We start from the raw sequence: 25,259 nt of genomic DNA on the forward strand, positions 1-25,259 counted from the left end.
AACAAAAACAACACACAACAACAAATGAAAATAACAAAAACAGGAACAACAAACAATAACAATATCATAATTCTGGTTCCATAATCTAGATACGAATATAATAGTATTAACGTAAACAACAATTACTACCCAATTTTCTTTAACGTTGTCCTTCACTTTCGAGTAGTGAGGATATATTAAGAGACACCTGACACTCGTTTTATTTATTTTTACCTAAAAGTTGACGAAGATTAGAATTAAGATTGAAGTACAGTATCTAAAGGGTCTATTTGATTTATTTATTAACAGGTGAACAACACGTTTCTTTTAGCGCCTTCGACACAAACACTTAATATCCTCTTATGTGTAATTTAAATTAAGTTAATGTGAGACGTAAAGTAGTTCACAAGGTACTTAAAGATTCTCTCTCCGCCATTAGTTATTTTTATTTATATGCTAATGCTCAACCTAATACTGAGGACTATAGATAGACGCGGTCACCTCTGAGCAGCCTGTGGAGAAGTAAGGAAAAAATATTGGATTTTCTTTTATTGGTGGAAATATATTCTTTTAAAAGTTCTTGTTTTTTTGTTTGTTTTTTTACTCCTCTCACTTGTTTGCTCTGACTCCCTTCGTATCGGATTTATTCTTGTGTATTACATTACCGAAAAATACTTAGTAAATATTACAGTACATTATGTAGTATATACACAAATGTAATGGTTGTGTGCTTATGTTTGTACCTCGTGGCCGTCAGATGTGTTCTTCATAACTTATTGAAATGATTTTACTTTATTCTCAGGTTTTTATTAGAATTTACCAAATCTTATTCAAATAAAATATTCTACAATTTACAATAAGAAATAATTTCTATTTACATCTTGCGGTGACCAGATAACTTCATCCACCCCAACTGATTTTCTGTAACATTTATGTCACTTTCTGTTAACGTCAAAATTTATCACCGTAAAGATCTTGAGCCCAACCTGACGACTCACCTGCAGGAGTTGTATGACCAGGGACAAGACATTTCCACAGACGTACAGTCTTGTTGAAGATTCTTCGAACACTGCTGGAGACAGCTGGCAACTTATGGCCGTTTGTAATAAAAATTATGAATGACTGTAAAAGTGATCGGTGATTGGTTACTTAGTTCCCCGTTGCTTAATTAATGGTTGGGCTTTGTTGTTTCGTATTATATTACAACAAACGGCCTTGAGTTGCCAGTTGTCTCCAGCAGTGTTCGAAGAATCTTGAACGAGACGGTACATGTACTGTAAATACTAACCAACTGCTACATATCGGCTTTGCTCTGATTGTTCACCTCAGCCCAGATAGGGACAAAGCACTCCATCGGTTTGTTTGTTTTTGTTACAAAGAATAATATGATTTATTTTTTTTAATTCAGTGATAGTTTAAAGTGTTAAGTAATTTTGTGTATTTTTAGTATCACGTATTATCCAAACAGACTGCCGTGACAATTAATATTAATAATTTTTTTTTTAATTTTTGTATTTATTTATGGCTCTTTATTATTATTATTAATATTATTTTCCTTTATTGTTATTTATTATTGATATTATTACTCTTATTACTATTATCATCATCATCATCATCATCATCATCATCATCATCATCATCACCATCATCATCATCATCATCACCATCATCATCATCATCATCATCATCATCATCATCATCTATCATCATCATCATCATCATCATCATCATCATCATCATCATCATCATCATCATCACTACCATCATCATCATCATCATCTCATCATCATCATATCATCATTATTATTATTATTATTATTATTATTATTTATATTATTATTATTGTATTTTGCCCCAGGCCTTGATGTAAAAATAAAAATGACTTGGGCTAATGCCCGTAAAAAAAAAAATTGTATTTGAGTGTCCGAACAAAACTATGGATTATCCAAAATGCAAAGTTTTGTAAAAGTTATGCAAAAAAATAAAAACTTCTACAATTATTGACCTAAACTTAACATTAACAACCCCATTTTTATTTTTCCCATAAGGAACAACTTTCATACACTTCACGTGGACTTCAGATGTCTTCCTCCTACTCACACTACAATTATGCAACATTTTTTGCTAACATTTGCAAGAATTTTCTTACTTATACTGTATTCCTCTTTTCAACGACATTGTAACTTTTGGGGGGGGGGAGGAAGGGGGGCGGGGGGAGACTCTCGGGGCTTTCTTTCCTCCCTCATCTAAACCTTAATATTTCTTAAAGGGATTCCATGTAGTGGTGAAGATGGTACAGGCATACTGGTACTGAATTAATGGTGTGCAAATTCGAAATAATAATAATAATAATAATAATAATAATAATAATAACGTGTAGGAAGTATAAGGGATAAGGGAAGATGGCATGAGTGGCCTCCCTTATAAACCCCTAAGCGGCACCACTAACCTAATGTACTTCTAATAGCATAAATGACCCACTTTAACTACTACTGAGATAGATGGCCTTCTTTATTGACCTGTTAATCGGATAAATGACCTCTACTGGCCCATCAGTCTAATAAATAACCTGTTACAGTGAGTCTATAGTGGGATTAGAAGCCTTTTATCACTCTATTCAATGCCATAGAGAGAGAGCTCCTTTTCAAGCTGTTTTTTGTTCTTTTTAATGGCATACGTGACCCCTATACCATCGTGACCAGTAACTTTCTCCACTGTGTATTTTATCACCCAAACACGTACAGTAAATTACCAATCTACAAACTTTCAACCGGTTACTACTGGATCTTTGTCGATTAGTTATCAAACACCTATCTACTGTACTGTATAGAAAGATGTTTTACGAGTGTCCGCCATTAGTTTATGTTCTTTGTATATAAAATTCGTTGTTTCGGATGGTGTGTGGGTTACATATCGAACGATGGCTGGCAACGCAACCCTCACAGTCAGAAACACCTTCCATGCATCTCTCTCTCCACTTACCACGGCACTATCTCTCCCACTACACTTCCCTTCCTAACCTCCTGCTCCTTCCTCCGTCATCTTCCCCGCTCTGCCTTTCGCTACCAACAACTTTTGGAGCTTCTAAACTTGGAAAACCAAACCTGCTATTAATATTTTCACACTGCAACATGAAGTCGGTGGTAAGTTGTGACTACTCTCATTGGCTCTAAGTGTTTTGAAATAATCCTACGTTACATCTTTCTTCACTCTCTTTGCCTGGGTTAGTAGTCTAATATCGGCGTCATTTCAGGGCCATTTTCGTTGTCCCTCGTAAATTCTCTCCCTGTTTATGTAAGACGAATTAGGTAAGGTCCTATGTATCCCCAGGTTAATGAGCAAAAGTTTCAGTGTACTGTATCTACCTAAACCATCAAATGAGGCTTTTATACCATAGCAGTAAGATTTAACCCCTTGAGTACGGTGAAATAATTAAGTAAAAGTATTTTGTCCCCTTGAGTACGATTCAACCTCCGAGTACAATGAGATAACTTATTACGTCAAATATTTTTATTCCTGAGTACAGTGTCAATCTCCAGAGTAGGATGAATTAAACCATGTCAGTCTCCCGCGTCCAGTTCGTGGTATATTTCTAACACTGACGATTACCTGGTTAAGAGTAGCTGTGTAATGCGCATTTGCTGTTGATTTAGTTTAGTTATTTAGAGTTGAAGATAACGTGTGCTGTAATAACCGTGCTGTAGATATTGTATGTTCATCAGTGATCAAAAATTATGTTAATATGCATATATACATGCCACTCAGTCTGTCAGTGCCCTCTTAGAGTGTATACAAGGGATAGAGTATTACTATTCCAACTTACAAAATATTGAAATTACTCGATTACTTGGCGAGTTCCTCAATTAATAATGTTAACAGATCTTCACGTTTACTTGTATTTATGTCCGTGTTAATTATTGTTCTCTTGCTGCCTCAGGTCCTGTTGTGTCTGGTGAACCTCATAGCTTTCACTACAGCGGCCCCAAGCGACCCTGTAACACGGCAGTACCCTGGCTCTACGGTCGACACCCCGTCCCTTGCCAGGTCACGCTGTCAGGAATACAGAATCGCCACCGGAGAGACATCCATTTCCACCGCAGGATCGCCGAAGAAGTCCGTCGCCAGTCCCCAGAATCTCTTCTTGGCCGCGAACGTCAGGTTTAAAAGCAACCCTAATCGCGATGACTCTTGGTCCACATACACGCTGAGCACCCGCGACATCATCAAGTTCACAGTTGGGTTCTTGCCCGCCCTGACGAAGGCCCTGACGAAGGACAACAACGCCACGGCGGCTGAAAAGATGCGAGACATCATCCTGTCCTTCCTGCCCCTGGCCCGGGGAGTGGTGGAGGACAGGTCCATTGGAGGTCCACGTAGCAACCAGATGAATGAACTGGAGAACGCCGAGGAACTTGTCCCAGCAGTCTTGAATTACGTCGTCAGTATTGTAGACACTTTCGACGTTCCCACCTCACCCCCCCCCCTCCTCAGGGGACCCTTGGGTGACTTCTTTGAGTTCGATGACGACGACTTCGCCCCCAACATTCCCAAAATTGAGATTGTAGATTAAACAAAATACCAGAGAAGTGAGCGACCTTGGCCGACACCGCCTATCACCATAAAAAAATGTACCTGCATACACAATTTTAATAAATGTAAATAATATTGTCAATGAATAATGATTAACTTAATGATCTCTCTTGACTATCGATCTCCCCAACTAGTGTACTTATTCTATATATGTACGAAAGTGTAATGTATTGTATCAGGGGAGACTAGTCAATAAAATATTCCTCCATTCATATTCTTTTTCATACATTAGTAGCCACAGCAAAGGCAGAAACAAATAAAGCACACCACTACCAATACCAGCTAAGAGTTTTTATGATTCTCAAGAAAAGATACAAACACTGTGCTTGTTGTATTTTAGTCTTTAGGTCTCAATAATGGTTTTTACCTCATGATATTCAGTGTGCGATCAGATGTGGCGACTTACGAGGTTCGCTAAAATTCTGCTGTCTCTGAACCTAATCTAAAGTAACGTATCCTAACCTAACTTTGCCTAACTTACCTTGTTTAGATTAACAGTTCTATACTAACCTAACCTAACATACCTCAAACATAACCACAAAGTACCCAACCGTCAAACACAAACCTGTAGCTTAAATTGGTACCTCCATCAACATAACCACAAAGTAACCAACCGTCAAACACAAACCTGTAGCTTAAATTGGTACCTCCATCAACATAACCACAAAGTAACCAACCGTCAAACACAAACCTGTAGCTTAAATTGGTACCTCCATCAACATAACCACAAAGTAACCAACCGTCAAACACAAACCTGTAGCTTAAATTGGTACCTCCATCAACATAACCACAAAGTAACCAACCGTCAAACACAAACCTGTAGCTTAAATTGGTACCTCCATCAACATAACCACAAAGTAACCAACCGTCAAACACAAACCTGTAGCTTAAATTGGTACCTCCATCAACATAACCACAAAGTAACCAACCGTCAAACACAAACCTGTAGCTTAAATTGGTACCTCCATCAACATAACCACAAAGTAACCAACCGTCAAACACAAACCTGTAGCTTAAATTGGTACCTCCATCAACATAACCACAAAGTAACCAACGTCAAACACAAACCTGCAGCAAATTGGTACCTCCATCAACATAACCACAAAGTAACCAACAGTCAAACACAAACCTGTAGCTTAATTGGTACCTCCGTCAACATAACCACAAGTAACCAACCGTCAAACACAAACCTGCAGCTTAAATTGGTACTATCGTCAACATAACCAGTAACCAACCGTCAAACACAAACCTGCAGCTTAATTGGTACCTCCATCAACATAACCACAAAGTAACAACCGTCAAACACAAACTCAGCTTAAATTGGTACCTCCGTCACATAACCACAAAGTAACCAACCGTCAAACACAAACCTGCAGCTTAAATTGGTACCTCCGTCAACATAACCACAAAGTAACCAACCGTCAACACAAACCTGTAGCTTAAATTGGTACCTCCGTCAACATAACCACAAGTAACCAACCGTCAAACACAAACCTGTAGCTTAATTGGTACCTCCGTCAACATAACCACAAAGTAACCAACCGTCAAACACAAACCTGCAGCTTAAATTGGTACCTCCGTCAACATAACCACAGTAACCACAGTCAAACACAAACCCAGGCTTAAATTGGTACCTCCGTCAACATAACACAAAGTAACCAACCGTCAAACACAAACCTGCAGCTTAAATTTACTCCGTCAACATAACAAAGTACCCAACCGTCAAACACAAACCTGTAGCTTAAATTGGTACCTCCGTCAACATAACCACAAAGTAACCAACCGTCAAACACAAACCTGCAGCTTAAATTGGTACCTCCGTCAACATAACCACAAAGTACCCAACCGTCAATCCACAAACCTGCAGCTTAAATTGGTACCTCCGTCAACATAACCACAAAGTAACCAACCGTTAAACACAAACCTGACGCCCCGGGTAAAATATTTCACCACAATGTTTGAACTTACACCAACAGTCCTGAGGTCGTACAGGTTGTGGGCAAGACACCGAGTCAGGTACGCTCAAAATGTGATATAGATCGATCGGAATTCATCAGGAGATAAAAGACAAAACTATAGATACGTAAACTGACAAATATAAGTATGTGATTTAAATTAATATAGAATGACAAATGGATAGGAATACAATTAAGGAAATCACAGGTATATATATACACGCACTCGCACACTATATAGTCGAGATAGTGCACAACCATTCCTAAACCACCCGCCCCACACTACAAAATTTCAGCTCTATTCAAAACTGTGGAAATTCGTCAGGAACATACAGACAGACACACACACACACATACAAAAGGCATCATAGAATAAAAATTTGGTAGGGAGGTGCGTGTGGTCTATACCCAAGGGGGATGGTCCTGCAATATATCCTGTCCCTCTACCCAGACGAAGCCAGGTAACTCAGCTGAATTATACAGTACATAAGACACTCACATGACCTGGTTTAAAAATAATAAAAAAGGGGCCATTGATACCCGACGTACGGGAAGGTCTACTTACACGTAAATGTCAAATCATCACAAAAACAGCTCTGACACATTTTATTAACTTCCTGGGTTATCTCTTAACCTCGAAAAATGCCTCCTAACCATCTATATAACCTGATCAGTCATTCAGTCAATAAAAACAACATCTCGGAAGCATTCAACAAAAAATAACACAGCTTTACCAAGTCGGCAACAAGAGAGAGTTTACCTATAGACATGCGTAGTCACCCAGGGTCTTTTTTTATCACCTAGAGGTAATTCAACTCCTCCCCTCTTATGCCTGGGTGTTGAAAATTAATGTTTTTATCAACTCAACTCACGCTGGGGTACCAATTTATCCTCTTTATTACTTTAACTAATTATCTGTCCATTATCTCTACTCTCCCTTGGTTAGTGTGAGGGAGGAGAGCGAGGTAATGGTAGAGGTGTCACACACACACACACACACACACACGCAAGATTATTCTCTCCCCTTCCTACTCCACATATCAAGAAGCGCTCAACACACTGACCCTTTCGACTCTCACTGACCATCACCACGACCTCATCTGCAAATTTGGTAGGCTTCTACACCATCCTCGACACCGGCTCTACCACCTGAGATCCCTAGCCCGAGAATTGCTGTTCGACACCACAACGCATCCAGCCCGTACATATGAACTGATCGCTATAAGAACAGCCCAGTCCCAACCATTGTAAAATTATCAATAACTTGTAATAAACCAGTGTATTCACTCCCAGTAAATACTACTTTGCACTGTCACTATGTTGAAATGCACTGTAGTTTGAGCTTTTCCCCATCTAGTTATTATATATCTTATTTGTATCACTTATGTTATTGTATATTATTTGTAATTCGAAACCCATTCCCCAAATATGTCACTGTATATTTTCAGCATTCTGGCTGCCAAGCTCTTTCAATAAACCGTTAATTATTATTTATTATTATTTACACTTCATATCCCGAGTTAATATCAAGAGTATACAGAGTCAGTCCTTAACGCCAATACTGACATAATGTTGTGAGTCTATGAAGAAATTGTAGTAACTGTTTACATGACCAGGGAAGAGAAGGCAGCGTTTTAATGTTCAATTCTCATCTTAGTATAGTTTTCATCAAAGTCTCATGTTTACAAATCGAGCAAGACTTATTTCCTCTAAGCATGAAACGTCACCAATTAGAAACAAGAAAAACGAAAGTCCATTAATACACTCAAACCTTATGGACAGCTGAACCCAGAAGAGATGAGAAAAGAGTAAACGGTGAAAAAATAATTCTAGATAATCTTTCCTCTCCAGCGGAAAATTAGGATTGAAAACACACAAAAAAAATAATAACGACAACCTTTAAGGTCACCTAAATCTTGAGGCATTAAAGAAGGTGAGAAGGGAAGGGAAGGTGGAGTTCCTCAGGGACTGTATCCACCCCTCAGTTACTTTCTCCTCTCTACTTCCATTGTCACAACACCCGACGGAGCTCCTGTCATTATTACTAACCACTCAACCGGGACCATGCCCTTAACCACTCTATCCCACATAGTCACTACCCCATACCTACACACCCTGCTCCACCCTTATAAACCTGTTTTATCCTCCTCTCTTCCATCTATTCCCCCTCCGCTACTATCACCATCACTCTAGACATACAAAATCATACTTGTAGTCTCACTGAAGGTCGCCTCCCGTTGACACACACCATCAGTGGACACAGTTGATGCCTCTAAGCCACCAACTCACCTCATCACGTAAATTCATGAGTTTCCAGCTACATCCTTCAGCTCCCATACCTTGCCTCCCCAGGGCCTTAAATAACCCACCCTCACAAACACCCTCTCTCCTCGCTCACCCTTTCCCTCTCAAGCCCACATGCCACCTTTCTAGCACATACATTCTCCCCGGCCCACATATTCCCCTAACCCTCCCCCAAATTCCTTCCTTCCCTGCCATATATAGTCCCTTCCTGCCCACAACTCCCTGTCCCCCACATTCCCTCCCCCACTCCCCCCACAATCCCCCCCTCTGGTTCACACATTCCCTCCCCCAACAACTCCACCCTCCCCTGCCCGCACATTCCTCCCCAGCCCACACATCCTTCCTCCCCATTCCCTCCCCTAGGTGCAATTGTTATCCCCATACAAATTGGTTTCTGCATGACCGCTGCCTCCCAATCCCCTGACACGAGAGATCACCACACCACCATCACCACACCACCACCACTACACCACCATCATAACACCACCAACACCATCACCACATCACACCACCACCAACACTCACCACCAACACCACTACCACATCACACCACTCACCAACACTATCACCACACCACCATCACCACACCAACACCACCACTACACCACCATCACAACAATTAAACACCACCACCACCACCACCAACACCACTACCATCACACCACCATCACACCACCACCACCACCACCACGACCACTATAATCATCGTACTTAAGTCTAGTAAGTAGCCTATCTGTTTGGAAGGGAAAAATAATTAATAATAATCAGATGAATTATAGAGACCAAACGTACAGTAGACAGGACGGAACAAATTAAGAAATTAAATGGGCGTATATGTATTAATCTCTCTCTCTACATTCAACCATTCGTATTTTTTTCATTAATTTGTCTATTATTTATTTATCCAAACATATCTTTCTATCTATTAATCTATCTATCCATCATGCCATTCATCCTTATATCTATCAATCTATCTATCTAGCTATCTATCTATCTCCTGCAGAAAAGCAACACCTGAATTCCTCAAGGTATAATTAATTAATTAGGAATATAATGTCCCATTTTCAGTGTATTAATCATCCTAATTATCAAAGGTAAATTATTCGATCTCCTTTATAAGAAATGTGATCCTATGATTCATCCGCTAATTGACCCTCATTAACGATGCGCAATTTGGTCCCTTAATCTGCATACTCATTTACATGGAATAATATAAGTGGTGGGATAATTTTTTTCCACCTCCCGTAGTGCTGGCTGATTATAATTATCACTCGGACAAATATTTGCATACTCATTAGCTCTTTGTATTATATATTCGTCTTTTTTTTCTTTTCTTTTTGAAGTGATCTAAAGGCGCCGACCTATTTTTTTATTCATTGTTATTTTATTATTTTTTTTTTGGGGGGGGGAGAACACAGTTGAGGGATATGTAAAGTATTCTACATTGTATTGCGGGTAAAATCTTATAATAATTACTATAATTTGTATTTATTATTATTATTATTATTATTATTATTATCATTATTACGTTTCCCCACAAAGTCAGTCCTTCACAAATATTTATACCCACTAAAACTCTTGATTGTTTGTTATACGAAATTTTTGATTTGATAAAAAAGCACTGGCTAGGGAGACAAATTCCGTGCTCTGATTTGCCTGTGTGCCTCGTTGGGTTGACAAACATTTCTAGATTACACACACACGCATGACTACACACACACACACACACACACACACACACCCACACACACACACACACACACACACACACAAACACACACACACACACACACATGGCTACATTTGCACATTCTTGCACACAGGATACTTTCTTTTTCATGTCGGCTATATACGCGGCGGCAGTGTATATAATTGGAAATTTCTATATGCACGGTTCTCATGTGTGTGTATGTGTGTGTGTGAGCAATACATTCAGACTAGTCCTTCTACGGAAATGGTGAACAAGTAAAAATTAAGGCCACGGGAAGAAGAAACATGTTGGCCGACACCCTCCTGTGTTAAGCCTTACTGCTAGGATAATGGTGTTCGTTTCTAACTTAAACTTGATGAGAATGATTTGTTAACTGAAAAATACTGTGCCGGGTGGTGTCCTATATATACAGTAATCCTCACAAAGTTGAATCGCAATGATTGAATTCACTCAGCTGTTGCTCTACTGACGTGACACTAAAATAAATGTCCACAAAAAATCCTACGAGTTTTTTTGAGCTTCAGTTGGCTTTTTTTTTAAACACAAGAACTACTTACAAAGTTTTCTGATACCGTGGAAGACTTTAATGATTGACCTAATGAGTAAACTTGTTGTTTTGGACATTTGGACAGAAGTTAAACAATCTCTGGTGTTCTCTAGTCGTGAGCTATAAACCTCTGCACTAACGAGTTCAAGAAGCTAGGCAGTCTGCAGCAGAACATCAATAAGCGACTTGTCTGCATTTAACCACAAAAATTACTTGACTATTGACTTTTGCTATGTGTAACTATAATGTTTTACGCACATAAGGTAGTGAAGAGTGAATCCATAACTTTATTTTTTTGTTGGCCTCATTTTCACAGCCGCTTAAGTAGAGTCGTAACCTCCATTAACCATATGAGGCCTATGCATGAAGGTCTTACCACAACTTTTTTTACGATATCCTGAAAATGACCGTGGCGTATCCAATCCTGCCATTGTATAAAAACCTGTAGCCAATCTAACCAAGACATTTGCGGCTTGGCCTCTCACAAACCTTCCTCGGGTACTTTTCAACGCCTTCATAAAAAGACTTGCCCAGTAACATACGTGAAGGTAAGCATGGCTCATTTGTTGTTCATATCTTCACCATCTGATGTTGTCATTTTGCCTGTCAAGTGTCGTCTTTTAAGATAAATTAAATAGGGAGAGCGGCAGCGTCCCTCAAAGACACTCGGATCACTCCCTCCAGTCAGTTGTATTCTTACTTTAAGATCAATTTTGGACAGAAAACAAACATTTCTCTAACATTTGAAAATTAGTTATTCTGCGCACGTTCCGTTTATTAGTAATTCACCATAACACATCAGCTTCCCAGTTACCTTGTGACACTGAACTTCACTGCCTCACAGAGCTACAATAACATCTGTGGATGGAGCGGTTCCAGTTTGGCTACCAGTGTTGACGTATGACGCACCTTACTTGTTTTCTAACCTTGACAATTATTACAACTCAGAGGTAAAAGTGCCACAACAGCCTTTGTGTCAGTTTACACCTTCACCGTTCCTGAACCCTGACTCCTCGTGTACTAACCTACTTTATTTTGTCCACAACCAACGGGATGCATCTCTCTTTAATTTTGTATTGTTGATGACTTGTGTAGTTACTAATCAAAGTTGTTAAAGCATACGGTAGTAATATATATTAATGTCAGCAATCAAGCTACGTATGGAATTATTTTGTCCATCATCTGCAGCATCACACACACACACACACACACACACACACACACACACACACACACACACACACACACAAACCCACACACCACACACACACACACACACACACACACACACACACACACACACACACACACACACACACAAACCCACACACACACACACACACACACACACACACACACACACACACACACACCTGCTGGACTCTTTCAGACAAACATAAAAAAAGCAAGTAGCTTGTTTTTACTTTTTTGCGCTCGATAATTGCAACCGAATCCATTTCACCCCAAAAAAATATATATTGTTATAGCTCTAGAAGTAGTCTACTGTGTCTAGGAGAGTGAAAGAGGGAGCCTACTATATAAGTGTGCACCGCCCCACACCTCATGCGACGCCTGGAGACGGAGTGGGTCAGAATTTCACCTTCCTAGCTCACAAACGTACCTGAGATAGGGCCCGGACAACCATCCCACCATACACCGTGACAGAGTAACCACTAAGTTTCCCCCCTCCCCACCCCGCCCTTTGGCTTAGCGCGGCACTAACCAGTAACACATTCTTTTCACATTAACAGCGGGATTATCCTCGATATACAGGGTGATTCAGCAAAGAGGACATTAAATTGGAGGATGAAACCCTTGGATAATTCTTAACCAGTGCTACTCAAAGTGGTGGTACGCGGACAGGAGCCGGTACGCGAGCCATCGGCTGCCGGTCCGCAGAGATGCGTTGGCTAACGACTCAATGAAGCCGTCAAACCCCAAGAGGCATTTAAATACAAAAATAAAGAAATGAGTTCAAAGACGAAAGACTTCTTTGAAAGAAAGCATGTTGATTTAAAAGGCCGTCAGAAACAGATCTTTGAAGTGTCACACATAAGTACTTGTGCTTTGCGGGCTTCTTATAAAGTAGCATTTCGAGTTGCTAAGGCTAAAAAGCCATACACAATCGGTGAGACGCTAGTGATAAGCGGTAATAAAGATGTCTGCATGGAAATGCTGGGCGAGCCGGCGGCAAGGTGCCACTTTCAAATGACACTATAGCTCGACGAATTCACGATCTGGCTCACGATATGGAAGATCAGCTCACAGGACAGATTAAATTAGCAAAGTACTTTTCTTTGCATCTTGATGAATGTACAAACGTTAATAATATGGCAATTCTGCTGGTGTATGTGCGCTTTGAACATGAGGGTGATTTGAAGGAAGAGTTTTTTCTCTGCTTCACTACCAACAAAAACAACTAGTTCTGAAGTGTTCAAGACTGTGAGCGACTACATCGTTAACAAATGTGGGTTGGATTTCAAGTTTTGTGTAGGCGTATGTTCTGATGGCTCTGCCGCAATGATAGGACGGCATTCGGGAGTGGTTACCCAGATCAAGGAGCTTGCCCCAGAATGCAAGTCGACGCAGTGCTTCCTTCACCGAGAAAGTCTTGCAACAAAAAAAACTGTCAACAGAACTAAACAATGTGCTCAGTGAGGTTGTAAAATTTGTGAACCATGTAAAGGCAAATGCTTTAAATTCGAGACTATTCACTGCATTATGTGATGTTATGGGAGCTGATCATAAACAGCTCCTATTGCATGCCGATGTACGTTGGTTATCGAGGGGAAAAGTCCTGTCAAGAGTATTTGAGCTACGAAACGAGCTTGCCGAGTTTCTTCAGGACAAAAAACCAAATTGGTCACAATTGTTCCGAGAAGTGGATTGGCTAGCCAAGCTGGCTAATTTGGCTGATATCTTTGCCATCTTTAATGATCTCAACACCTCCAGGCAGAGAAGGATGGCTTCGTGTTTTACAATGGCAGACAAGATCGACGGACAAAAACGAAAGCTAGAAGCACGGAAGAGTAGAGTGCCAAGAGATTGTTATGACATGTTTCACCAATTAGCGGCAGTCATCGCCGATGCAGGCGAAGACCTTAATGTTACATCTCTACGAATTGTCATCAGAGAACACTTGATGAATTTGGCAGAACGTTTTCAGCATTACTTTCCAGCAGAAGAAGACCCACGGAAAGGGAATGAATGGATCCGAAATCCGTTTATGTCATTGAGAGATGACTCAAGTGTTACTATGGAGGATAAATTGTTGGAGCTGGCTGCTGACGAAGGATTGAAGATGAGTTTCGAAACAAAACAGAATATCCCGAGCTTAGTGAAATTGCTCTGAAAACTCTTCTCCCATTTCCTTCAACCTACCTCTGCGAGACTGGCTTCTCAACCATGAGTGTCATTCCTTTCAATCTTTGTTTTAACGTCTTTATGCATTGGGGTTTAAAATAACTAAAATATATAATTTTATTTTAACCTACTTTATTCATTATAAATTTTCATTTTATCACCTATATTAACAAATGTTTATGATATCTTTGTTAGAAGGCTTTGTTAGTTTGATTTTTTAATATTTTTATTTATATTGTAATACTTGTTTACAAAAAAAAAAGTCAACTTTTATTATATTCATTATATTTTTCCGGCATAAATTAATATTACTACGAATGTTCAAATAATATTTTCTCGGATCGTAAACAAATAATAATATGACACAAATATGGTACCGATCCCTGGCACATTGGAAAAAACCTGCCGGTCCGCCACATCAGAGAGTTTGAGAAGCACTGACCTACTGTATATATTAGCCTTGGCAAGTATTTCTCTTTTGTCTGTACTCTCCCCTGAAGATGTGAATTACATGAAAGCGCTTGGGAACTTCGTGTTTTCTTGTTTCCTTGTGGCTGCATTATGCGGTTCAGTTCTGGTGCTCCTATTATAGAATGGATATAAATTCACTAGAGTCGGTGCAGCGAAGAATGACAAAAATGATTCCGGGACTTAGAAACCTTCCATATCAGGATAGGCTAAAGAAACTTAACTTGCATTCCCTAGAAAGACGAAGAGTGCGGGGAGATATGATAGAAGTATTTAAGTGGGTGAAAAGAATCAATAAAGGGGATATAGATAAAGTTCTTATAATATCCGAGCAGGATAGGACTCGGAGCAACGGATTCAAGTTGGATAAGTTTAGGTTTAGGAGGGAGATAGGAAGAAACTGGTTCACAAATAGGGTGGTGGACGAGTGGAACAAGCTTAGCAACTTTATAGTAAGTGCGGGAACTCTGGAAAGTTTCAAAAGGAGGCTAGATAGATTCATGGATGATAGAGAGTGGTAGTAACTCTCGACAGGAGCTGCCATGCACAGGCCAACCGGCCTATTGTAGACTCCTTATTTTCTTATGTTCTTATATATATATATATATATATATATATATATATATATATATATATATATATATATATATATATATATACATATATATATATATATATATATATATATATATATATATATATATATATATATATATATATATATATATATATATATATATATATATATATATATATATGCAAGTAAATCACTGTAGGTGCGCGAAGTTCCCAAGCGCTTTCGTGTAATTCACATCTTCAGGGGTGAGTACAGACTAAAGAGAAGTACAAAACAAGGTGTATATATACAGAAGAGGGTGAGACCAGGTCCACAATGGTCAGGTATTAGGTAATGACCCTACTAATCTTTAAATAGTACCGCAACGGTCGGTAGTCAGGTCAGAGGGTAAGGTGACCCAACCTTCTCACCTGGTTACAAATCTTCTTAATTACAAAATTGTCCAGTTTGTACATGCCATTACTCAAATTCATGTTCAATGCTTCCGTATGTTTAATGAGATTAGATTCTATGATGTTCCTACTATCAATTGAATTACAAGGTAATATTGAGGAGGCATTATCCCAGTCAATGCAATGCTTGTTATCCCTCAAATGAACAAACAGAGCATTGGATTCCTGGCCTGTCCTAACACTATATTTATGTTGTTTAAGTCTAGTTACAAGATCTTTACCTGTCTGGCCTAAGTAAAACATATTACGTTCCTTGCAAGGAACTTTATAAATGCAACCAATTGTGTTGTTGGGGGAGTTCTTGATTAACATTTGTTTAACAGTGCATGAGTTTTTAAATGCCACATTGACGTTCCAGGTTTTTAGTTGCAAAGGAATGTGTGAGAAATTTTTGCGAAATGGTAATATTAAGATATTCTTATGGTCATGGGTGGGCTTGGGATCAGTTCTATAAAAAGTTTTCTTAGTAATGTTTAGGCATTTGTCTATGAAAGATCTGGGGTATTTAAGGTTTGAGCCAATATTTTAGATATATTTATATTCCTCATCAATGAATTCCGGACTGCAAATTCTCAGAGCACGTAAAAACATTGTTAAAAATACTGACTGTTTGAGTCTATTATGGTGGGCAGAATAATAATGAATATATGAACACACACATTAGTAGGTTTTCTATAAATACTGAACTTAAAAGTGTTACCTATTCTTTCCTTGTGGTTATCAGCATATATATATATATGTATATATATATATATATATATATATATATATATATATATATATATATATATATATATATATATATATATATATATATATATATATATATATATATATATATATATATATATATATATATACAACACCAGTATTTGCAATCATCGTCATTTGAAGTTTCAGATCAACTGAACTCGTTATGGAAAGTGCCAAAGCCAGTTGGCCTGATAACTTAGGTCAAGATAAGTTATCACATGCCAGATTTCGCTTTACACGAAAAAATTCACAACAAATCTTTTAGAATTACCTTCCTTTATTTAACTGATCACATCAAATAACCCATCCAAGACTCAGAAAATTGTACTAAAAAAATCTAAACACAAAATATCATCTAGTTTCCTAAATAGTGAAATTTCATTAAATGTGACACTAGGCACCCTAAGAAAAAGAAATCGAAGTGTATATATATAAGGTAGCCACAGTGTATTAATGTGTCCTACTGTTGTCGGCCTTAGTGTATATCAGTTTTCATTCTGACCAAACACTGGACATTGTACATCCCTTAACCAAGAGTGTATATGTACATCCCTTAACCAAGAGTGTATATGTATATCCCTTAACCAAGAGTGTATATGTATATCCCTTAACCAAGAGTGTATATGTATATCCCTTAACCAAGAGTGTATATGTATATATCCCTTGATCACTGAAAAGTTTTCTTCACGACCGTAAAGGAAATTTTTAAACAAGAATAAAGAAACAGAAGGAAGTGAAGGCGAACGGACGGACATCAACCCAGACGGACGGACATCAACCCAGACGGACGGACGGACATCAACCCAAACGGACGGACGGACATCAACCAGACTGACAGAAGGAACGGACAAACGGATAAACGCCTACTAAAACTGCCATTTACTGTAGATAGAAGATTCATAATAATAACACGCCTCTGTCCGTGTGTTCGTAGTTGGGTCTCCTGATGTGTGTTTCCTTCTTGTTATTAAACAGCTGACGGCTTGGCACTTCATGGTTAACCCAGAATTAATGGTGAACAAACAAAGGAAATAATTATAAGGTGACTGTACGCATTACGGTGATTAAAACTATGAAGGGGCCGTAACAATGTAGTGACCGTAACAATGTGATGAGTGTAACATGTGGTGACAGAACAAGACTAGTACAGATCCACTTAAAAGGTGAGTCATGGTTCACCCTTTACCACTATACAGCTCTGGTCAGTAATATTAGTCATGTAGTTGATAAGAACCATCATTGGCCGTCTTCAATACCGATTACTGATCTGAACTTATTATTTGTATCAATGTTAATAAAAGGTGTTTGATACAAATAATATAGGTTATGTTGTTCTCTATTGTTACAGATTCTCGTGTTTGTGTTGGGTGTTGCTGGAGTGACCATTGGTGAGGGGCGTCCTCAACAGGCCACCGATCAAGAAGTGAATCAACAACCAGTACCAGGACCCCTTGCTCTCATCAACGAGAAAACGATCGACACTATTTTCGAATTTCTGCCCACCCTGAGTGCCTCCCTCACCGACCAGGAAGGCACGCCCTTGGAGAGGATGAACAATGTGGCTCTCAGCTTTATTCCTCTAGGTCAATCAGCCGTCGACAAAGCTAAAAATTCGAAGGAAAGGGAGTACCGCAACCGCCAGCAAAAAGCCGCAGAGCGCTTTTTGCCTCCCTTCCTGCAAGCCTTGACTGATGTTATAAACAGCTTCCCACCACCTACGACATTCCCCCCTCCTCAGATCCCGGAGTTTCCGACCTTCGACAATGAGTTTGTGCCAGACATTACTATCCCAGAGGTTAAGATTCCAGCGACCAAACTTGTCCCGGAAATCATCATTCCCGAAATCAAGACTCAGTAGGAGTGTCAAGATCCATAACATACGTGGAAGATCTACAGTATGTAAGGCCTAAAATTTTAAATATAAGTAACCAGATTTCTTCCGTTACATAATTTGCTGAACTTCATAGTGCAAATTCTGTTTTTCCAGTAAATTAAAAATAGACTAGAGTTATACCAGATGGGTTATGGGCATATTTGAAGTATTATGTGTAAAAAACATTCTCTTCTAAACACAATTATAAAAAATATAAAAAATATGCAATTTAATGTTCTCTAATATTGATGAAAGTTTGGAAGTAAAAACTAATGGAAAATCCAGCACAAGATGTGTCCACCGTGAGAAACAACATCATTTGTTGTTCTTTGAAAAACTTAATGTTACTATTAAACGTCACAGACCTTCGTTATTACTAATCCTCAACGCATTTTGTGTGTGTGTGTGTGTGTGTGTGTGTGTGTGTGTGTGTGTGTGTGTGTGTGTGTGTGTGTGTGTGTGTGTGTGTGTGCATTGTGGCATTGTGTGGTGTGCATTGTGTGGTGTGCATTGTGTGTTGACTTTCAAGTTGTCAACACAATTAGTTTTACAATTCTAAATGGACCAATTTGAATCTTAGAAAACATCAAAGGCTAAGGCAGGCTTTTAAAAACAAATAAAAATAAATAAAAATGGCAGGTGGTGTCCAGTGGATGGTGCAATCATTTCATATCGGTGATAGAACAGACACACAGCTTCAAAATATTCATTCAAGAGTGACGAAATCTATCACAAGACTGTATACTTAAAACATATTTGTTCTCGAGAGTACCGGCCATCGCTGTTAATTGCACCGAGGCCAGACACTGGAAATATTAGTGCCTTTTCTCTGTTCCCTCAAGTGCGAGTTTGTTCAAAGAAAACAGAACCACTTACAGTAGAAAGAATTTTCAAACAACGGAACATCAAAAAATAAGAAAATTCGGGATTTTGGGCAGCTTACAGCAGCTACACTCTGACTTAACCAATGATAACTACTTGTACTTTAACAGTTCTATTGAAACATGTGTTAATTTAGGACTTATACATTTCCACTTATATTTCTGATCCTTTTTTATTGTTTTGCTTGTAAAAAGAATGATTATTTCAATGTGAGGTGTGAAATTATTTTATTCACAATTACTCACAGGGCCTACAACTATTGATAAATTATAATCTTAACGATAACACACACATACACACACACACACACACAGGGACCATCCTCAAGAATATTACGCTTCAAGTTTGAAGTCAGGATATCCGCAGATACTCCGGCCTAACAGTTTAAGAGTGAAGTAAAGGTTGTCGGTGGGAAATGAATATAATGTTTGGATGGATTTTCTGATGCGGAATATTGTGACTGTACAGTATTGACTCATCTCTGAGCCACAACCCATACTGGAACCTAACCTGAACTATCCCTAACTTAACATTATGTCCCCTAACCTCACATATTGTAATCTAACCTAACCTAACCTAACTTAACCTAACCTAACCTTAAATAACCCCATTACTTTAGCTAACAGTACCCGTATACCTACTATAGAAAATGCTCGGTTCCAGATCCGTGTCTGGTATTTAATGTTGCCCCAATCCTGAAACAAGCCACAGTTACGGTGCTTAATTATTGAAAGAATAAAAAAAAACGAACAAGTTGAGGCACAGCCCAGCATTTAACGCAACACTCGGAGAAAGAAAGGGGGGAGGGGAGAGGGGAGGGGGAAGGGGAGGGGTAAGGGAAGGGAAGGGGAGGGGAGGTGGAGGGGGAGGCGAAGGGAGAAGGGGGGGGGTGATCAGTATAAAATTGGTATACACAAGTGGTCTGTATCCAAATGCCAACCTCCACGCCCCCCAAAAAGTGTCAAACACATAGCCCGGACCACCTACTCACCACGTACTGTCACAAACGTAAGCAGTGACCTTGGGACGGAGTTAGGGGAGGGGGGTATTAAAGAGAAAATTACTATATGTCTTTTACTTGAGGAGATATTAATTAATTCTTAAAATATATCCCAGGTATGAAGGTGTGTGGGAATGAACAGATGTCTAGTGTCATCACGTATACTCCGCTGACAATCATATGTGACTCCGGGATACATAAGAATAGTAAGAGACCAAAAAATTATCAGCGGAGTTAATAAAGGTGAAGGAAATAAAATGTGAACCTGAAGTGACTGTCTTTCAGGATAAGTCTTTTTTTTTTCTGATACATATAAACTCAGCTTTTCAATTGTATTACTGAACACAATATGATCTGTTCATACTTCTCTAATCATAATTTATGCCTGATAGAAAGAGTATTCTTGTACCAGTACCACTTATCTTTGGCATTCTCCTGCACAACACAGTTCAGAGGGCCTCCAGCCTCCTTGTTCTATTTCCTGACAGTGTCTAAACTTCTGATCCGTACAACAGTAATCACCATACGTACCATTTCAGCAGCCGTGTTCTCAAAGGCTGTTTTTTTGGTTATCTTATCTTTTAATAATCTATGTCATAACTAACATCATAGTTAATGTTACTCCCTATATACACAAGATTCCCTACCTGTTATTGTTTACATCAGTATTAACATCATTAAAACAGAGTTCACTTCCTTCGTTTACTTCCTCGAATCTGTTGATCAGTTTATTGCCGCCTCGTTCTCTACATGTGAGCACAATTATTCCTGTACTAAATCATAGATATTAGCTACCGTACTCCTACTTTAATTCCTTCACCACTTCCTCTCGCCTGGCAGCCCGGAATCACCTGGGGCCTGTACCGTTGATTCGCGAAGTACGAGTATCCCACATGGTTAATTAAACAGGAAATTAAAGCCTAACGAAACATGTTTTTATAAACACACACGATTAAACTTCTCAGTAAAATAACATTAATACTATTGATATCAATAATAAGAAGAATGATATCCATATTAATAAAAAAAAACAAAGATAACGAAGAAAATATTAATAAATTTCAACATATCAGAAATAAAACATCATAAAAAAATTGTCTTCCTGACTGTTACATAAATGGCGTCATCCAAGGTCTTCGGCAACGATATACAGAAAAAACTGCCCCTGAAGGTAACACTGTTGCTTCTTATATCACCTGCTGATGAAATGCTATATTAAACGCTCTAACACAACACTGAATACATAATTTATGTCGCAAGTTCATTAAAGATTATATTTATTGGATATATTTCTGCTGCGGAACTCTTTTCATCCATTGACAACAAAATCAAGATAATTTTGACATGTATGCTGACGTTAGGTAACTCCAATATCCCGTTAAGGACAAACTCTACTTGCTATTTAAATCGAACAACAGATGAATGTTGGTATTCTGATCTGAGACACCAACTTGCTGTAAGCTCCTGACACCGTGCCATTCTAAGATGAAGTTTCAGGTGAGAATAATATGGTCTTATATCTCCATCGTTCTGTCAACACGCGTCCTCCTAGTGTAGTGAGCCTAGGAGACACCGGCCAGAGGAGATAATATATTACCTGCAGAAACTCACTATTGTACACGCTTCAAGTTAGAACCAGTGTAGTTGCTGCTACTATGACTATATAATGTATTTTTGTGATTCAACAACTAAGAGCCTTAAACATACAGTAAATCAGGCCACGTAAACAGAGCAACTGGTATTGTATTGTTGAGTTTTATTAACTAAGTTCATCACGCGAATACTCTTAGATCAGACCCCCACAAACGGCCTCAAAGGAAAAAAAATACATCTTCCCGGCTGTACGTAACCTAACGTAACGTAACCTAACCTAATACTAGTTTTTATGTTCCCGGTCTAAACAGAAAGAACAGAGAATTGGTTTCACCCATCCGTCCCGTCTGATTCTTAAGCTGTGACACCAACTCGTAGATAAAAATTACCTTCACCGACTCTGAAACTTGTTATTGTTGCTACCAAAACAAAAAAATGGCAGGGACAGTTCAGAACTTAGCGGTAGCGTACAGGACACAGAGACTCTTTAATGTTTTATGTAAGTTCATAGTAATCTCCCTGGCCACAAAAAAATATAAATATATAATTATTTAATACAACACTTTGAATGAGGCAGTTTACCAGACCCACAGTCTCCAGTGCCAAGTATACTGACAGACACTTATCACCCTTTCCATACTCCAGGTTCTTGCTTGTCTTGTAACTATGGTGGGACTGACCACAGCCTTCCCCACGGGAAATAACGGGTGGAATATGAACAACAACAATAACACTCCGGATAACGTGGATCCTCAGGAGATCATCGAGGCCTTCGAGTTGACCAGAAGGTTCCTGCCGGCTATCAAGTCAGCCCTAGAAAACGCAGACTCCTCGGCAGTGGACAGAGTACATCAGTTCAACCTAGCGATACTCCCCACGGTCCGCCAGATATTGCAAGAGAGGGACACAACTTTAGGAAACATCGATGTTGAACACCAGCTCCAGCAGGTGGACAATGTGGAAGCCGTCTTGATGAAGACTCAAAACATCATGAGGGAACTAGCCGAGCTATTCCCTACACCTGCCAATATACCAGAGGTCAGGATTCCTGCCACCCAGTATGTTCCAGAAATTGTCATCCCCGAAATTAAGTTTCAGTAAATGGTGGCAAACGGCTTTGTTTCCTCCGTCGGCATGACTATCTTGAGCCCTGAAGTTCAGGTTCAGTGAGTGTTATCATTAATTCACCAAGCAGGACATTACTTCCAGGCTGATACGCTCCTGTCTATAGTTTTGTTAGCCCAATAAAAAAAAAAAACAGGTAAAATATAATGCACCGATTTCTTTTGAATTTTATTTCATTTTTATAAAACAAGTAAATGTAATAAAGATTGAAAAAGCAAAAACATCGACACAGTATACTATTAATATATCCTGAGTTAGGAAAAACAGCAAGGCCTGAACAGTATATCCCGCACTGTGGGGGTATACTGATACGGCTACATATGTGGCTAATATATGTATTCAGCATCAGGAGGCTGTATGTGTCTCTACTATCATATAATACCTATCCACAACTTCTAATAAGAGAAGTTACGGGTAGCGATGAAAGGATAAACGTTAATGGTAAGATAATATCTAGAATAGTACATTAGATGATAGTGATGCTGCCGTTATCATTGTTGTTTTAGGTGGTTCAACTGGCCTGACTTTTAAGCACTGTTCGCCAAGCCTTAAGACTCTACAAATATAAAACACACAATAACTTCTTACTCGTTTTGTTCTTATTGTTGTTTTAGATTTAGGTTATTCAACAGGTGTTACTAAGACACCTGTCCCAATTCTTACAATTCTTTTATAGGTCAAGGTGACACAAACCTCACCACTAGGGTGTCCTTATAATGCATTACTGAGTTTCATTAAGTAACGCCTTTATATGCTTCCACCCAGACACTAGACCTCAACTAATAGGTATTAGGAGGGGCCAGTCAGTAAAAGCAGCACGTTTATCATCGATGAGTACTTTGATTGCCGGGTCATTTTTATCAAACCAGTCCTGGTGTATTATTTTGAACTGGCCTGTGTAGGATGCATTGGCGGATGGCAAAGCCAACTCCATAAATGCGGTTTCTCTCCTCAGCAGGCTTACCCTTCCAGAAGAAGGTATAGCCACATCCCCGTTCTGGGAGCCGGGACTCACTGATGGCTGCTGTGTCGATGTTATACCTAACCAGCTCTTTTGCCACAAGGGCAGTTCTTCTTTCAGGATGCTCATTTGTGCCAGTATCCAGAAAGGTCCTGCCATTCCATGCAGCGACCATAAGAGGTTGTATGGTTTGTTTTTGTTTGAATCTGTGATTTTGATTGTGTTTTCGACCGCATAAGGATGACCTTACTGGGTGCGGTTGCCCAGTTAGGTTGGGTTTTTAGGCAGGCTATGTTTTGGGCACCTTTTCTAGTTCCCTCCCCATGTGGGGTGAAAAGAGCCTCGGAAGGGCTGCTCAGTCGAACAGAGAGGACCGGATTGCACTGCTGCCTAGATCCCAGTGCATAAACGACCATCTTATCTGTGCCACCCATGTGCAGAGTTGTGACTAGAGACTCCCGGCACTCATCTCTGCCTGTCCCCGTCGCCACTCGTCCATCGCCATAAGACTTTTTGGGGGATATAAGGGGTTTTGATGATGGTGAGGTATGATGAGCTGGGTGATGGCTGTGCGTGAGTTGATTTATGTGGTGAGGCAGGAGCGTAGGCTGCAACCACACATCTTGGCACTCCCTTTTCCTGATCCAGTGGTGCAAGTGTGGCAACGACTGGGGAGAGGAAGAATTGCAATGGACTGCCAATAGCCCAGTTTGTTGGGTTTTGCCTTAGTAGCCTGTTCATCAGGCATTGCCTTCATCCGCCGGTGTAGTCGTTGGGTTTCCATGGTGGTCACTTCTTCTGCCTACACTGCCTCTGGGGTCTTGTTGGAGCTCTGTAAACATGTCTGCCCGATGAAGGGTTCCACAGCAGATTTTTCGTTCGGGGTTTACTCCAGTAGCCTTATACCTGCCAAAGTTAATCTGCAAGGCAGAGGGGTGGTGGTTGGTAGGCGCCAGGACGTGTCCACATGCCAGTGAGCCTATGCGCCGTCCCTCTGGGGCCCACTGCTACTCCGAGATCCTCTGCTGATCTAGCCTGGGCCCACGAGGCACCCAGTTACTGTGTGTTGCCGTCTTGATGGTGAGGAGGCTGTGTACTGGCAGGGGAAGACCTATGGAAGTTGCTT

At 39.6% G+C, this 25,259-nt stretch overlaps 2 protein-coding genes and 1 long non-coding RNA gene across 3 annotated transcripts in view; all 3 read left to right on the plus strand.

The window, feature by feature from the left end:
* Positions 1-4,662, plus strand: part of LOC121860456 — a 35,650-nt gene extending 30,988 nt beyond the window's left edge. The window contains exon 3 of the mRNA XM_042357612.1: positions 3,917-4,662. Within this exon, the coding sequence (XP_042213546.1) occupies positions 3,917-4,549 (633 nt within the window). The 3' untranslated portion in view covers positions 4,550-4,662. The remainder of the gene's footprint in view (positions 1-3,916) is intronic.
* A 12,506-nt stretch (positions 4,663-17,168) lies between these two features.
* Positions 17,169-18,941, plus strand: LOC121860464. The gene is made up of 2 exons (XR_006087876.1): positions 17,169-17,862; positions 18,048-18,941. It is a non-coding gene; the product is annotated as an uncharacterized LOC121860464 (long non-coding RNA).
* Positions 18,942-21,852: 2,911 nt separating this feature from the next.
* On the plus strand, positions 21,853-23,292 carry LOC121860465. Its single transcript, XM_042357624.1, has 2 exons — positions 21,853-21,951; positions 22,693-23,292. Exons 1-2 carry the CDS (start codon positions 21,940-21,942, stop codon positions 23,146-23,148), a joined length of 468 nt encoding a protein of 155 aa, XP_042213558.1. The 5' UTR covers positions 21,853-21,939; the 3' UTR covers positions 23,149-23,292.
* Positions 23,293-25,259: the final 1,967 nt, after the last annotated feature.

The sequence above is a fragment of the Homarus americanus genome, unplaced genomic scaffold (assembly GCF_018991925.1).
Source record: "Homarus americanus isolate GMGI-L3 unplaced genomic scaffold, GMGI_Hamer_2.0 scaffold43152, whole genome shotgun sequence".
In the NCBI taxonomy this organism is placed as follows: domain Eukaryota; kingdom Metazoa; phylum Arthropoda; class Malacostraca; order Decapoda; family Nephropidae; genus Homarus; species Homarus americanus.